At 33.0% G+C, this 16498-nt stretch overlaps 2 protein-coding genes across 3 annotated transcripts in view; one reads left to right on the top strand and one right to left on the bottom strand.

Annotated features, from left to right (window-relative positions):
* Window positions 1–426: 426 nt before the first annotated feature.
* Window positions 427–3569, top strand: LOC101735701 (TBC1 domain family member 23). Its single transcript, XM_038014578.2, has 2 exons — window positions 427–640; window positions 1043–3569. The coding sequence occupies exons 1-2, from the start codon at window positions 615–617 to the stop codon at window positions 3063–3065; spliced, it is 2049 nt and encodes a 682-aa protein (XP_037870506.1). The 5' UTR covers window positions 427–614; the 3' UTR covers window positions 3066–3569.
* A 2930-nt stretch (window positions 3570–6499) lies between these two features.
* Window positions 6500–16498, bottom strand: part of LOC119628328 (uncharacterized) — a 124451-nt gene continuing 114452 nt past the window's right edge. For both annotated transcript variants that reach the window (XM_038014579.2, XM_062671441.1), the window contains exon 8: window positions 6500–11225. In XM_038014579.2, the coding sequence (XP_037870507.1) occupies window positions 11092–11225 (134 nt within the window). In that variant the 3' untranslated portion in view covers window positions 6500–11091. The remainder of the gene's footprint in view (window positions 11226–16498) is intronic.

Below are 16498 nucleotides of genomic sequence, written 5' to 3'. Positions count from 1 at the left end.
TCCCCAATATCCCCAGAAACAACAGATTTTTACATGTATTTTTATTTTATCAAATACATTAAAACCAATAACAACTGAGACTTATTTTTAATATACATGATGGTTCAAACACTAAATAACGTTTATAAATCACAGTCGTCTTCTATTATTATCAAATAAATAAAAGAGAGCAAAGTTTCTAGCACTAAAATAATTACCACCACAGGAAGTTAATTTGAAACGCGATTTTTTATAAGTTAGCAGCTATTATCATGCATATTCAGAGTTGTTTTGTAAACTTTCAACATTCTACTATTAAACTACAAAAAAATGGAAGATTTTGCAACGAATATAAAACTAATAATGAGCGTCGAAAGATTTTCTCGGTTTTTTCCCGATTCGCCTCTCAATCCCTAATCGTTCCATTTTACGGTACTGTGTTATCTCGAGGTTTGTATGTATTGTATACATACTGCATAGATAACATATTTGATAGGCTAACTTAAAATTACTAAAATTTGCAAAACTAAATTTCAATATTTACGAAATTGTTTTGATGTATTTTTCGCACGATTTGGAGCTCCATTGTGTTGTAGTTATCAACTAATTTAAATTTGTCGTGTCAAACGAAACAAATGGCAGGAGACGACGATGATACTTGGTAAGGAAATATTTTAGTTTTAATTTACTTATAATTCGGGATATTTGCTCATGAGAATTATTTGATCTTGTATCGTTTGATCTTAGTCCTCATAGATGAGGGCTAAGATTACTTCAGATACTACTAGTACAGTTTTGAGCATTTATCAGTATTTCACTATTGTCAAGGACGTCGTTTTGTTAATTATTTCATGACCATGTTTGCACATTGCAGTATACTTGCATAGGTAATTGTGTGAGATATCGTTAGCAATTATATATATAAATAGCGATTATACGTTATCGTCACCCTTGGAAAAATAATTGTAGTAAATTCTCATAAAAAATGCCATTCCTTCTACAATATTATATTTAATGTAAAATTTACTTCTTGGCACTAATAATTTTAAAAAAACTATTTTAGGTTGATAGAACTAGAGTCTGCTCTTCTCGATGGATGTACCGCACAAGAAATTAATGCATTAACGAAAGGAAAAAAAATACCTGTTAGCTTACGTCCTGATGTGTGGTTGTTATGTTTGAATTGTCAAGATGCTGGAAACCAATTGCTTTTGTTTGATGAGATATTTGACTTACCTAATCAGAATGAATTAAGAGATGATGTAAAAAAGTTTGTTGAAAAACTTGGCAATGAAGAAGATGATAAATTAGCAGTTATATCTGATGTTGAGTCAATAATCACATTTTATTGCAAATCGAAGAACACAACTTACACTTCAAACAATGGTTGGATTGATATTTTATTACCTTTGTTAAGTTTGAAGCTACCACGGTCAGATACTTATAATTTGTTTGAAAGGATTTTAAAATTGTATACACCAAAGGGCTGTTCAAAAAATGGAGTACCTTGCCATATATTAAGGTTGATACTTCAATACCATGATCCAGAACTTTGTTCATTTTTGGATACAAAAAGAATCACTCCAGAACAGTATTGTTCACCATGGTTGAAGTCATTATTTGCTGGTACATGTAGTTTGGATGTAGCTTTATACATGTGGGATTTGTATTTTCAAAGGTCAGATCCGTTCTTCATATTTTTTCTATGCTTAATTATGATCATTAATGCCAGAGAACAATTACTACAGATGAAAAATGATGATAAAACAGCCATTATACAAATTCTTACCAATATGCCTGCAGATTTGGAAGCAAATGATGTTTCGGATTTCTGTTCATTGGCTCATTACTACTCATTAAAAACACCTCAGTCTTTCAGAGATGATGTCTTAGAGGTCTTATTTTCAGAAAGTGAATTGGAAATAAATTCAAGACTGTACTCACAAGCTTTATGTCTGCCTGTAGCAGTTCATGAATTAATTGAAAGTGCAACATTAGAATTGGCAAATTCAGATAGTGTGAAATTCTTTTTAGTTGATTGTCGACCAACAGATCAATATAATGCAGGTCATTTATCCACCGCATTTCATCTAGATTGTAATTTGATGTTGCAAGAACCTGCAGCTTTTAATACAGCCGTGCAAGGACTATTAAATGCTCAAAGACAAGCCTTAGCTGCTGGATCACTTGCTGCTGGAGAACATCTATGTTTTGTCGGATCAGGTAGAACTGAAGAAGATAGTTATGCTCATATGGTGGTTGCATCATTTCTGAAGAGAAATACTAAACATGTTTCTATGCTTGATGGTGGCTTTGTGGCAATTCATGATTATTTTGGGCCTCATATGACAGATTGCCTAGAGGAACACAATGCATCAGCATGTCTTGTTTGTGTTCCAAATAATACCTCTGTTGGAATGAGTAAAAACGTAGCCAGTGCAACCAAAACTAGTGAGAATATGATTACTAAACAATTGTTTAGCAAATTGTCATCTGCCATGAAAGCTAAAAGTCAAGAAGTCAAAGGGAAATTGATAGAGTACATAGTTAACCCAAATTCCACATACAATAATAGTGAATGGCATGTGTCTGCAAATGATAGAAAAGAGCAAAGGTATAGAAATGTACCACCTGTATTTAGCATAAATGATGAAGATGAAGACTCACGGTCTGATAGTTTACGTCATGATCTTACACTTTCTGATTCTATCGAAGAAATAGTTAATGTGCAGTCGTTTCTTAAGGAACCAAATACTATTGATAATTTTCAATGCCAGGAAGTATTACTTAATGGATATATGCATGATTCTTATATAGTTGTAACAGAAACACACTTAATTGTTTTACGTGACATTCCAAATAAACGAGGCCTAGCAAAGATTATGTCTAGGAGACCTCTCTCTACTATAGTTAAAATAACAGCTAAGAAGAGGCATCCAGAATTAATTACATTTAAGTATGGTATTCCAGATGGTGATAATTTACTAATTAAAGATATGGATAGATTTCTTATTCCAAATGCCTCTGTAGCTACTAAAGTTGTATCAAATCAAATTGTACAACAGTTGGATAACAAATTACAGTGAACTATTAACATTTTCATATTGACTTAGTTCTGAGAAGTAGCTTATTTGCTACAAGTATAATGCAGATGCTTATCTAAGGACTAAGAATTATTTAAAAAAAAAACAACTATCATGTTAACTTGTATACATAGCCCTATCGGAATAAAATGATAAATGTTGTAATAATAGTAACTGCAGGTTTGTTTGCGATTAGTGGCAGTAAAAGCGCATTTATTTGTTGTAAATACAAAGAAATTAGCCTAAGAAATTTCAGGAATTTTAAAGTATTTTATTTCTTGAGTAATTTAAAACATTTGTCAGATTTTAATGAAATTATAGCAAAATAAGTGATTTTAATACTTGATCTTAAACTGAATTGGGGCTGCCAGTAGACTCAACTTACTTTAACTTCAGAGTCCCTGAAATTATACAATAAACATACACATTATAAACAGTAGATCAAAATTATCAATACTTATAAACTGTTTGATTGTCATTTTTATTATGAAAAGTTTGATCTCTGGATTGTTTGTTTTAATTACGTCTGCAAGTGGTTGGAATAGCACGGTTAAATGTAAGCAAAGTAATATTACATGATATTTTACATTCATTTCAATAAAACACAGCCTAACAAGCCCTGCTGTAAACTGGGTAATAGACATACCCGTCAGTACACCCTATAAATGGTGAGTTGATGTCCATTTTCACTCGCATATAACCATTATACCTATGTACTTATGTGCTGAGTTTATCGGTTGTAATTGTACCGTTCCTGAAAGCGAAGTCTGGTCGTAGTAGTAGTATTTGCTGCTATGATAACTTTAGGAGTTCATGCACCTAAAATTTCACGCAACATACCTACCGTTTAAGTACCACAATTAATTAAGATCTTCGAAAATAAGATGTCACGTATACGGTTTTTTGTGGGTGTTGCTGGAAGCTCGGAGAAAATATTTTTTTGTCCAAAGATGATCCTCACAAATCTTTGTGAACCCGTATTAATAGAAACATCAGTATATCTGGTGAATTCGCCTATTTCATCGGGATGCGCAGGCTCAATCGTCTCTTACCGCGATCCCTAAATTCCCATAGCTTCAATCTATGTACTTACTATATACATAAGTATGTAAAAATAAGTTGACCAGCATGAAATGTAAACTTTAGAGGACTGTTATTTTATAGTTTCAATTTCATCGAATTATGCTGATAAGGTCTAAATTATTTTAATAAATGACATCATATTAATATATTTTTTTCTAAAAAGGATTTTCTTCAAATGTGTATCAATAAAAATATTTAACTTGTTCACCGAAGAACCCGCGAGGCTGGAGCAGCCCCTTTTCAATGTTTAATATCATAAAAATAATCCTAAACTTCCCTTACCCATTTTATCTACGCACGTCTATTAAATTCTCAAGTTTATAACTAGTACATCTATCAGCTACTTAGCACTTAGTCAGCATTGTAGCTTTACTTTTAATGAGATTTAGCTGATGTGTTAAGTCGTAGACACTAACGAAGTTTGGGTTTACATACATTGTATAAACAATCTTTACAATACCCACGTCATAAAGATTAATAAGTAGGATGTAGACACTATCGACTAAATATTTTCTTGGAAGTGTCTAAATTAAATAGACTAACCTAGTCTGCATATTTCCTTTTTAGGTTTATTTAAATATGTAGGTATTATAATTGTACAATGACGAACGTGCCTATTTGTTAAAAAAGAAATTTTATGTGTGTTATGTAAATGTGATAAAAATAAATTAAATTTGTTTTCTGAATTGAGTGTATACTTTGTGAATCCATTTTTAACAAGGGAAAAAATGAAACCCTCAATCTTGACTTTAACGAACATTTTTCTCAGAGATGTGTTGGTAAAGTTGACTAAGTATCGAGTATCTGTGAGCGGCAGGAGGCTGTGAGCGGCAGGAGTTTTTATTGAGGTTCAACTCCAACATACCGGATTTTCTCCTGTGGAAAAAAAATAATCGAGTATCGATGAAATTAATATCAAACATTGTCCCTTGAAGAAATACTAAGAAAAATTTTATAAATCATAATTCAATCGTGAAAATTATTCTACAACCTTAATTTTAGGTACATCAACCATGGTATTTTCGATGGAGTATCTCGGACTTTTTCTTTTCTATAGATACCTCCGCCGGTCGTTCTAATCATAAATCCGACAATACCTTACATTTGATTACATACCATAAGTACAGTCTCCAATTGAATATGCAATTTCGAAAAGGGCACATCTCTGAAAATGTAAACTGTCAGGAAATTTTCACTGGTGGTAGGACCTCTTGGGAGTCCGCACGGGTAGGTACCACCGCCCCGCCTATTTCCGCCGTGAAGCAGTAATGCGTTTCGGTTCGAAGGGTGGGGTAGCCGTTGTAACTATACTGAGACCTTAGAACTTATATCTCGAGGTGGGTGGCGCGTTTACGTTGTAGATGTCTATGGGCTCCAGTAACCACTTAACACCAGGTGGGCTGTGAGCTCGTCCACAAATCTAAGCAATAAAAAAAAATGTAAAATCCAAGCTTCAAAATCAACATAAAAGAAAAAGTCCTTCGATATTTTCATATTGCCACATTCGGAAACTAGCTCATCAATATACGGTAATATGATCCATCGTTGACGTACCCCTCAGACAGCCCACTGAGTTTCTTGCCGGATCTTCTCAGTGGGTCGCGTTTCCGATCCGGTGGTAGATTCTGCGAAGCACTGCTCTTGCTAGGGTCAGTGTTAGCAACTCTCCGGTTGAGCCCCGCGAGCTCACCTACAAACGTTAGGGTGAAGCTGAAATAGCCTCTCAAGGCTATCAGCATAGGTAGGGAAAAAAAAAATAAGGTACCTATCCGCTTCGCAGTTTTATGTTTACTGCATTCCTTTTGAAATGAGCTTTTCTCTGAATTGCGTCTCCTATAATTCTACTACGCCTGGGTATCTATAATTATACTTCTATAGTTCAAGAACTCGTGTAGACGATACTGCAGTCGCTCTCACAGTACCTAATAGTTCTACCTATCAAAGTTATTACAAAAAATGCTTACCTTTTGTTAATTTCTAAATGGAATTTTCCATATTCAGGGAATTTCACGACTACCTACATTTTAACATTTTGGAAAACAAATATGTTAGAAATCGAAGTTTATTGAAAATTTGACCACATTGATATATTTTGCTAACACAAGCTTTATTAGTGCAATCAGCATAATCAGTGTTCTAGTTAATTTAGTTAATTACGTAAGTACAATGAATTATCTTTTCTTTTTACATATAAAATATCATTGCGTAAGTATCAATAGATAGTAACTATAGTTTGCAAAATTCTATGTTTCACTTTTGACAATAGGAAAGGTTCTCGCACGTTTGATTTCAATATTGGTTACATTCAAAAATTTAAATTACGACATATTTTAAAATGATAAATAAAAGAGCGATAAATTAACATACTTTAATATAATATTATCACACATTACTAATAGCATTACTTACTAACTAGATGTAGGTACGCCAACACGGTTGTTTCTTATATTTGGTTTAGGTAAATACATTATAGATAAAGGGAACATGAAATCATATATAAAATAAACATCCCGTGAAGATAAAAATTAGTTTAAAAACAAGTAACTTATGAAATATTATTTTAGAGCTGGGAACAGTAGGTGTGTAGTGGAAATTTCTGGAACAACCTGTCTGGATACGGGCCTACACCGTATCCTGCGTGCTTTTATTTTATTTTATAATAATTATTCCCCACAGTCACATTTAAAGGATTCTAAAAGGAACTTATTGATGGGCTATGTAAATATTTGTCTGATACTGACCTTAGAAAATCTTTTCTGTCAAGGATTAACTTGATCTTTTTAAGCGGACTTAACTCATTACAGTCATGGTATTTTATATTTTTATAATAAAACTGAAAGCTAGATATACCTAATATATAACTAAGATACTTGAATCAGTACTCATTTTGTTTTTGGGTCAATTTGTTCGGAATAATTAAAAGTAGGTCAAGATTTTTTGAAAAATCAATTTTCGTAGGCAAGTAGCTAATAAAAACATTCAGTGTTATTTCTACAATCCAAATTTTTTTTGATGCAGGTCATGCAAAAAGCCTACTGTAAGTATATGTGAATAATGTTCTGAAAAGTTAGGAAACTGTTGAGAAATTTGCACATTTTAAGCATTTTTTAAAAGTATCAACACACATTTCTTCGTGCGTTAAGATTGGACTCAATTCTAAAGATTGAATAATACTAGGTATGTTATTTTGTAACTACGATCATTTATTAAATCAATTTCATTATTCAAACTTTCTTTCCAAACATGTGTGCGAGACTAGTTACCTATTCTTTTACTTACCTATTATCTCTGATAATAGTGCCTTTTTATTTTTTTTAATTTAATTGAATCAAATATTTTATAGTACATACTCATTTGTAAGGATTACTGTAATATGTGTTTTCTTCATTAAACATCTTCAAACTCACACTAAGATAAAATGAAACAACAAAGTCCAATCTTAAATCCTTAAGAACTTTGGGCAAGGCACAAACAAACACAAGATTTTGTATATAGATGATATCTTATACCTTTAAACGAGCAATATAATCTGAATCTCCGAAACGGCTCCAACGATTTTCATAAAATTTCGTATACAGGGGATTTCGGGGGCGATAAATCGATCTAGCTACGATTTATTTTCAGAAAATGATGTTTTATTCGTGTTTTCAATAATCAACTCTTCCCGACATCTGTTGGCGAATAATAGTACTATTTTTCTTAATTGAGGGCAACTAACCGTTTTAAAGACACAACAAGATGGCGTTATCAAAAAAAAAACCGAGCAAAGCTCATCGGTCATCATCTAGTTATATTTAATCAGCTAATGAATTTACAATGACAATTTCTTTTTGCTTATATAAAAAAATCTAAATTTCTGACATATTGTTTGTGGAAGAATACTTAGCATAGATCAGATCTTTTTTCCAAAATCAAACGAAGGAATATTAGTCCCAACTAGAAAATTGATTTTTCATGAATTTACTAACGGCTAAAACAGTCCCAAAACTCCATTTAGAGTTTGTTCACAGGCTAAAAAAATTTGAAAAATTAACCCGCTGTATACTTTTTAAGTATAATTTTATTATAATTAAAACTTTATTAACTATATATGGGACACATTACTTTAAGTCTTCATAGTGATATGTATTTGTTTAACAGAAATGTTAGAGAGCCTTTATTAAACATACCGTGGATTAACATATAACTATGCATTATATCAACTATGTGCTCTAAGGCATTATTCTTATCTTACCTTTTTAATTTAAAACTAATTTTGTGGGTCAGATAGCATTTATCTTTGTTTCTCACCGTCGTAACGATCACGAGAAAGAAAGACATAAATATCGTAAATTTACTGCATCGTTATTAAAATTATAATGAAGATTCTATGTATAATTTTAAATATATTTTTTACTTAAACATGTCTAACTACAGACTGCTCATGGCCTAACTAAGTATCTACTAGATCCCATTGAAATCACAAATATGAATACCATCGCCCACTTTCAGATATGTATAAGGTTGAAATATATTCTATAGTCTCAGTAATTTTATTCAGTAAAATTTGAAATATCATAATATTTCAATAGTACATAGTTTTAAACTATTTGTTGGTTAGTTTTCATAATTACATTTTATATTTACATTAAATTAATTTTAATAAGGAATTATCTAGACAGATTCTGAATACAATGTTTTTAAGCTTTACCTACGTAATTCGGTACCCTAATACCATTAGGTAATATGTATGTAATTATATTTACTACAAAGTCCCATAGATTCAGACATTATCCAAAATATTTATTAAAAGCTTAAATAGCAACTAGGTTACGTTATAGGAATTTCATTGGAAATTGAAAGTTCGTAGTAGAATAAAAACAAATAGTTTAGTAGTAGTTTAAGAAATGTTATTGTACGATTTATTTTTAGAATTAAATGTGTTATAGACAGTATACAGGGTGTAAATAAACCGTTTCCGAACCGAAGCAAGTATAAAATAGTAGCCCTAAACGGAAAATATTATTTTCCATTGCTACACTGACAACCAAAACTGTTAATTAACATTTTCTCGCCAGTTTTTCAATTGATTTTCTTTTTTTATTATTGATTGAAGAGTTTATGAACAATAAAAGAATGGGAAAAGTCAGCCTTTCACACCTCACTTTTGCAAGAAAACTGGAAATTTTGAGTTGTCATTAATGTTCAATTTCGGGCAACGAGGCGAACACTACCGATTTATACTAAACAAGAAAAACATATAAAATCGCTTGATAAGCTAAGGGAAAAGTACTGAACTACTATTTTTTGTTCCTGTTTATATTTTTCAAGAGTTCTGTTATACTTATTTATTTGGGTCACACCAACAGTATGAAACAGTGATAATAAATTACATAGTCTAACTAATCATAGAACTAAGATACACGTATTAATAAAATTTCGTTTTTTCAAGAATGTACATGTCTATTATATTATATTGCGTGTTCTGTTATTTTGCGTGTAAAATAAAAAAACATGTTTTTGTTATTGTCGTGACAGGAATCATAAGTGCTCCCCCCACCTAACTTCATTTTCAGGAATGCTCCGAAAACACCTTCTAAAATGTATGGGCTCACTATAGAAATTGAGAGGCCAGTTTTTACTTTATAAGTAGGACTTCATACGAGTATTATCCATGCCCAATATGAACCGAAGGCACAAGAGGCAAAAAAAGTAAGGTCCTCTCGATTTCAAATCGACACTCTATGTTACTAGATAGGTATACTAATTTTAAATAAATTAATGTGACGTATTCCGATGTTGTATGCTAAGAGCAGGAACGGTTAATACTCTAAGTTTGAACCTACGAGTTATGAAAGTAATAAAATTGTGATATTCTCGCTATGTATTTACAATCAACAGAAATACTATTCTGAGTATAACGGATGGATAGTTAATTACAAGTAAAAAAAATTAATATTGATAAGAATTGAAGAAGTCTCCCAAAAAAGATTGTGACTACTGTTTTTTTTATTCCTTTCTTTTTTCTTTTTTTTGTATTAAATTGAGTTTAACAATCTCACCATTTGCTTATTTGTTTGATTTCACCCAAAACCTTCAGGAGCAATTATCATTGAAAGCTTTACGTTCGAAATCTTGTGAATATATTTAAAACTGTAACTTATAATAAAAATAAGACATTTTTTTTATAATCTGTATATTCAAGCAATATAAGTATCAAAAGTAATCACTCAATCATCGAGCTGAGTTTCCGTTTCAAGTGAATTCACTGTCTACTCAATTTTTTACGGAAACTGATTAGATTATTTTTTTATTAAACTTTTATTAAAACTTTAATGAATTAAAACTTTTAAAATATTATAGTACCCATGTCCATAATTTATATTTTCATCTATTCCATGATTAGGTCAAATTGTTTCTTGTGTTGCGTCTCATCACTACCGAACGCATTTGATAATTTATTTAACGCAGAAGTTCAGTATAATAAATAAAAAACAATGAAATGAATTCTGTAGAGTTGAATCTGATTTTAAATTAAAGGTTTTCAAAACGATCATCTAAAATTCTCTAGAAGTCGTATTATCGTTTTAATTAAGACAAATTATTTAGCAGTTGCCTGTATACTTACATATTGTTGGCATATGTTGATAATTAATCTTTGTTATTGTTCCGGCAATTAATATTGGCACTTCAGTTAATGTTTCTAATATTATCTTTCGACCTACATAGGTGCCCCGCCAATCGTTTTAATAAATTCCTAACTTTATTTCTCTTACTCAGCGATAGATAGCCACAGCGAAGCGTGGCGGATTTTATTATTTACAAGTGCGTGTTAGAAGTTTGATTTAAATACATAATACAATAACCACAGTTAAAAGATACATTTAACGAGTAACTTAGGTTATTTATAAATGAACATTTATTATTTATCACAGCCCGTTTAATAAACTTAAATTATAATGTATTATCAAGCGATTTTTAACAAGCAAATACACATGATGTATAGTACAGAATACGGCCTTTGTGCGCCAGAAGTGTTGTACTCTGCTATTGTGATGTTTGTTGTTGGCTGGATGTACGTTGAGGGCTTGATAACATCCACTAGAACAAAAAAAAAACAAGACTTCTTCTTCTTCTTTATTTTTTTTTTTTTTTTATTTTTGGCTCTGGCACGTTTTGTGCATTAGCCAGCGTCAAGTAATAACGTTTTTATAATTCGCCGTTTTATTTATTTACAGTTTATAAATAATAAAAAACGAAGGAAACTTATCGCAACAAAACATAAATGATTTAGAACGAATTGAATTTACAAAAAAAATCAGAATAATTATATAACAGGGAAAATAAATCAAAATTATAGTTTAATGTTATTATTTAAAATAAACCTACTTAAAATACTATATACAAGGGGATTAAAATCTCGAAGAAGTAAAGAAATATTAGTAGGAAGGGGAACAGAGAGAGATACTAAAGAAGTATATAAGGAAGAATGATCATATAAAGAACAAGAAAAGAAAATATGATTCAGGTCACAATAACTCTCGCCACACTCACAGGCGGTACTAGTTACGATACCAAGTTTGTGCAAATGAACTGGAAGGCTGTTATGTCCCAGACGCATACGAATTATAGTAGAAGTGGCGGTTTTACCAAACGACAATTTGGCAAACCATGGCTTCCTGGGAACGGAAGACTGTATAGCATACAAGAAACGACCCTTAATCCGGCCGCTCTCTTCCCAACACATATTCCACGATTTGTGGAGGCATATGCCGGGCAAAGCAGCAAGATCATGGCCAAAATTCTTGTACGGGTATACGTCACCGGTCACAGTAGCACTGTTGGCCAAACTGTCAGCTTTCACATTTCCAGATATGCCACAGTGACTAGGTACCCAACAAAATGATACTAAATAGTTGTGTGATTGGCAGTGCAACAGCTTTCTCTTACATTCAAATATTACATGAAAAAAAGGGTTAAGTTTTAGTGAAAATTTTGCTAAGCTCTGTAATGCACTTAAGGAATCAGTAAATACAACGGTTTTTTTTAGTTTGAAAGACAGCACATATTCAAGAGCTTTTAATAGTCCAAAACATTCACCGGTAAAGACCGATGATTCCGGAGGTAATTTAATTTTCTGAACTATGTTGTACTGTTTGTGATACACTCCAACACCAACACACCCACTGGAGTGTTTAGATGCATCTGTATAAATTTGATGCCAGTTAGGCCATTTACTATTGACATTGCAATTAAAATTTTCATTGGCATTAAAATCAGATTTTTCAATGCCAAGAGAAAAGCAAATCACTGGAGAAAGTAAGAGAGAATCATAAGAAGCGCCAAATAAAGGAAGCACCTGAAAAGAATGAGTTGGGGCTTGTAATTGTTTGAATTTCAGGAAACTTTTTAACAGACAAGGTAAAGGTTTATGTGAAGAGGGTACTTTTTTAGAAAGAAACTCTAGTTTCGAAATGAGGGGATGATTATGGAACGGAACAATTCTAAAAATGAATCTATCGGACAGATATTGACGTCTTAAGTTTAAAGGAGGGTCACAACATTCTATTTGCAGAGCATTAACCGGACTCGATTTCATGGCACCAGAAACAATCCTCAAAGCCCTAGACTGTATGAGATCTAGTTTTCTAAAGCCAGCCACATTACCTGGGTCTAAGAAAAAGGTCCCAAAATCCAGTACACTTCTAATGACAGCATTATACACCAACCTCAGTGTAGCCGGGTGAGCACCCCACCAAACCCCACCGAGACATCTCAGCATGTTCAAGTTTCGCTCACATTTACTAACCACAAATTCGCAGTGTGGTTGACCCGTTAGTTTAGAATCAAGAATAGCTCCTAAGAACTTAACTTGATTCCTAATGGGTAATATATCCCCATCATATGTTATATTAAGTGAGCAAGGAGTACGGGATTTGGTGAAAAGTACAACAGTACTTTTTGAGGGAGACAGATCAAGGCCATTTGCATCCATCCAAATTTTTAGCAAAGATAAAGAGGAGGAAACATATCGTTCAGCAGTACTTACAGACATATCAGAGGCATAAATAACCAAGTCATCGGCATACTGTAATAAACTTGCTGAATCTCCGACTGAACCTTCTAGATCATATGTATAAATATTGTACAATAAAGGACTCAGAACAGACCCCTGTGGCAAACCTCTCCATACCAGCCTACTAGGCTTATAAGGGCCGCCAACATCTAAAATAATTTTCCTCTCCGAAAGAAGATTTACAATGGAATTAGTTAAAAAATAGGGAACCTTTAATTTATCTAATTTACTTTTTAGAATATGTAATAGAACGTTATCATAAGCCGAATTAATATCCAAAAAAGCAGCAACTACTGACTTTTTATCTGAGAAAGCATTACGAATATCCGTAACTAATATGCCTAAATTGTCCCCCACACTTTTACCTTTTCGAAATCCAAACTGAGTTTGGGACAGATATTCGTTATTTTCTATATACCATTCAAGCCGATTTTTAATTAAATGTTCAACAACTTTTGTGATCACCGATGACAAAACTATCGGACGATATGATTTGATATCAGATTGTACCTTAGACGGCTTTAAAAATGGCAATACTATTTGACTTCGCCATGACGGTGGAATGTCACCTGTCAGTAAAATTTTATTTATTAAATTTAAAAAGTAATTTAATCCTTTTTCGCCAAGGTGAGACAAAAAGGAATATGGAATCCCATCTTCCCCTGGAGCACTGTCTTTGACGTGATTTAATACACCTTTTAACTCCACTAACGTAAAAGTTAGATTTAGAGAAGAAGGGGCATCAGAGTTATATTGCTTATAAGACAGGATAGGATCGTTGAGTGGAGCAGAAGGAGGAGCCAAACGATCAAGGAATTGATCTGCTAATTCTATAGGCAGCAACAATGCGTTAGAAGGATTGACAGCTGATCTAAATCTTTTGATATTTCGCCATATGACAGTAGCATGTGTTTCAGGTGATATATTGCTACAAAATTTCCTCCACCCGTCAAATTTCTTTTTTTTAAATAGTTTTCTAACCTCTTTCATTATAGTCATTAATGCCTCGTAGTTTTTCATAGACATATTATTGCGATAATTACGCTCTGCTGCCTTGCGTTTCTTTATAGCATTGGTACATTCTTCATCCCACCACGGTGGAGATGACAACTTATTACTGCGCGGCTTTTTCTTTGGAAAAACATTATCAGCCGATTCTAACAAAATAGCTTTGAAATAATTATTATCTATGACATTAACTTCTGAGCAATTATTAATTTTCTCTTCTATTAATAACGTGTATTGACTCCATTTAGAGTCTATGATTTTGTGTTTGAGGCGAGAGTTTTGAATACACATTGTATCCTTTTTTTTACAGGGAAATGAAATGATTATGGGATAGTGATCACTATTATAAGTGGAACACAAAGTAGACCAAGATAGAGAAGATGCTAACTGGGGAGTACAAATGGACAGGTCAATGGCACTAATTACTTCACCAGGCTTTGTGAGGCGAGTAGGAGAACCCGAGTTTAAAATGCACAGGCTATACATGTCTAAGATATCTAATAATTCATAACCATAACTATTAGATACTGAACTACCCCAAGATGTGTGATGAGAGTTGAAATCACCCAGAATCATGAAAGGCCGAGGAAGAACTGAAATTAAGTTTTTAATTTCATTGAAGATTTGCAAGGAGGGATGAGGGACATAGATAGAGACAAAACAGATACCATCAACAATAGCTGCAATGACAGAAAAGCAGTTACTATGTGAAGGGAGAGGGAAGGAAGAAAAGGTGCTAGAGTTTCTGATGAGTAGGCATACACCACCATATCCATCAGCCCTGTCTTCTCTTAAGCACGAATAACCAGGGATTTTGAATACAAAATCTGGCTTTAGCCAGGTTTCAGATAGAGAAAATATAAAAGGATTAAAAGTATTTATAATATGTATAATTTCATGCTTTTTGTTTATAATACTGCGGCAATTCCATTGAACTAACTTGTCCATGTTGGCCATTATTAATATTAGTATAAGTACGAATTAAATTAGCAGCGTGGGACGGTATAGATAAATTGGGTTCAGAAAGTAATTTGATCAATATAGTAATTAACTCTGCTATTGTCTGTTGTGAATTTGCATTAGACGAGGATGGTAATGCACATCCATTAGAAGGCTCTGGCATATTGTAGTCCCTTACAAGAGACTCATGTGCTACATGATCAAAACCTTTACTGTGTTGAGGAGGAGTTCTGGGTTTAGTGAAGACTGTTTTTTTATAAGATATTGTACGTGAGGATGGTGAACCAGGCAATACTGTATTTCCACCAGGAACAGATTTAGTTGGGAGAGAGGATACAATATCAGCAAATGATTTAGAAATGGGGGGATGTAATTTTGATGCTTCAATATAGGATAAGCTATTCTCTGCCATTGTTACTTTAATATCTGTTTGTCTCACGTACTCTGGACACTTTTTGCTCGAAGCAAAGTGCAGCCCAGAACATAAGCAGCAAGATACACAGTCTTCCTCCACATTACAAGTATCTCCAGTGTGGCCCTGACCACACTTGAAGCACCTGGGCTTTGACCTACATTGGACCTTGGTGTGCCCAAAGCGGCAACAATTAAAGCACTGGATGGTTGGGTATATATACAATTTAACAGGCATAGAATTATAACACATAAATACACGTTTGGGCAAAACTTGTCCATCAAATGTAAACACGACTGTTTGCGAAGGTTTCCATGTGGGTGTGTTGTTTATCATGACTTTATAGTTTAGTCTTCTAATTTTCAGAATTTCCCCACACCCAATGGGTACATTAGTGTTCTGCATAATATCTTCAGGGGACCACTCAGTTGGGACTCCCCTAACTAAACCCATCCTCGTAATGTTAAAAGTTGGGATAAAAGCCTTCATGTTGTTTGTAGCTAAGCAGTTTGAAGTGACAAAGCTGTTAGCGTCTGTATAATTATTAAAAGAAAGTGTCATTTTATTTCGGCCAATACGTTTCAAACTTCCATTAACAATATTTTTGAAAAAATTTTTTTTTAAAAATCTGCCAAACACAACTGGGTGTAATGTTGTACCATCATCATCAGCAGACTGTATTTTCTGCACGTGTACCACAAACGGGCCGTGGTCATTGGCATCATAACTAGCCCTACCAATTTGTGTGGAGGCTTTATGAGACATATCAGTGGGAGGAACGGGCTTTGAAGATGTATCAGTGCAAGGACCAGGTGCAGGCAAATCAATAGTGCTCTCAGTAAATTCGTCTTTGCATTGACAGTCCGATTGTTTAAATGTTTCTGTATTATTTTTTCTTTTCCTTTTGTTACAATTTTT

The sequence above is a fragment of the Bombyx mori genome, chromosome 12 (genome assembly GCF_030269925.1).
Source record: "Bombyx mori chromosome 12, ASM3026992v2".
In the NCBI taxonomy this organism is placed as follows: Eukaryota; Metazoa; Arthropoda; class Insecta; order Lepidoptera; family Bombycidae; genus Bombyx; species Bombyx mori.
The sequence above is the reverse complement of the archived record's forward strand: the minus strand, read 5'-3'. Positions and strand labels throughout refer to the sequence as shown.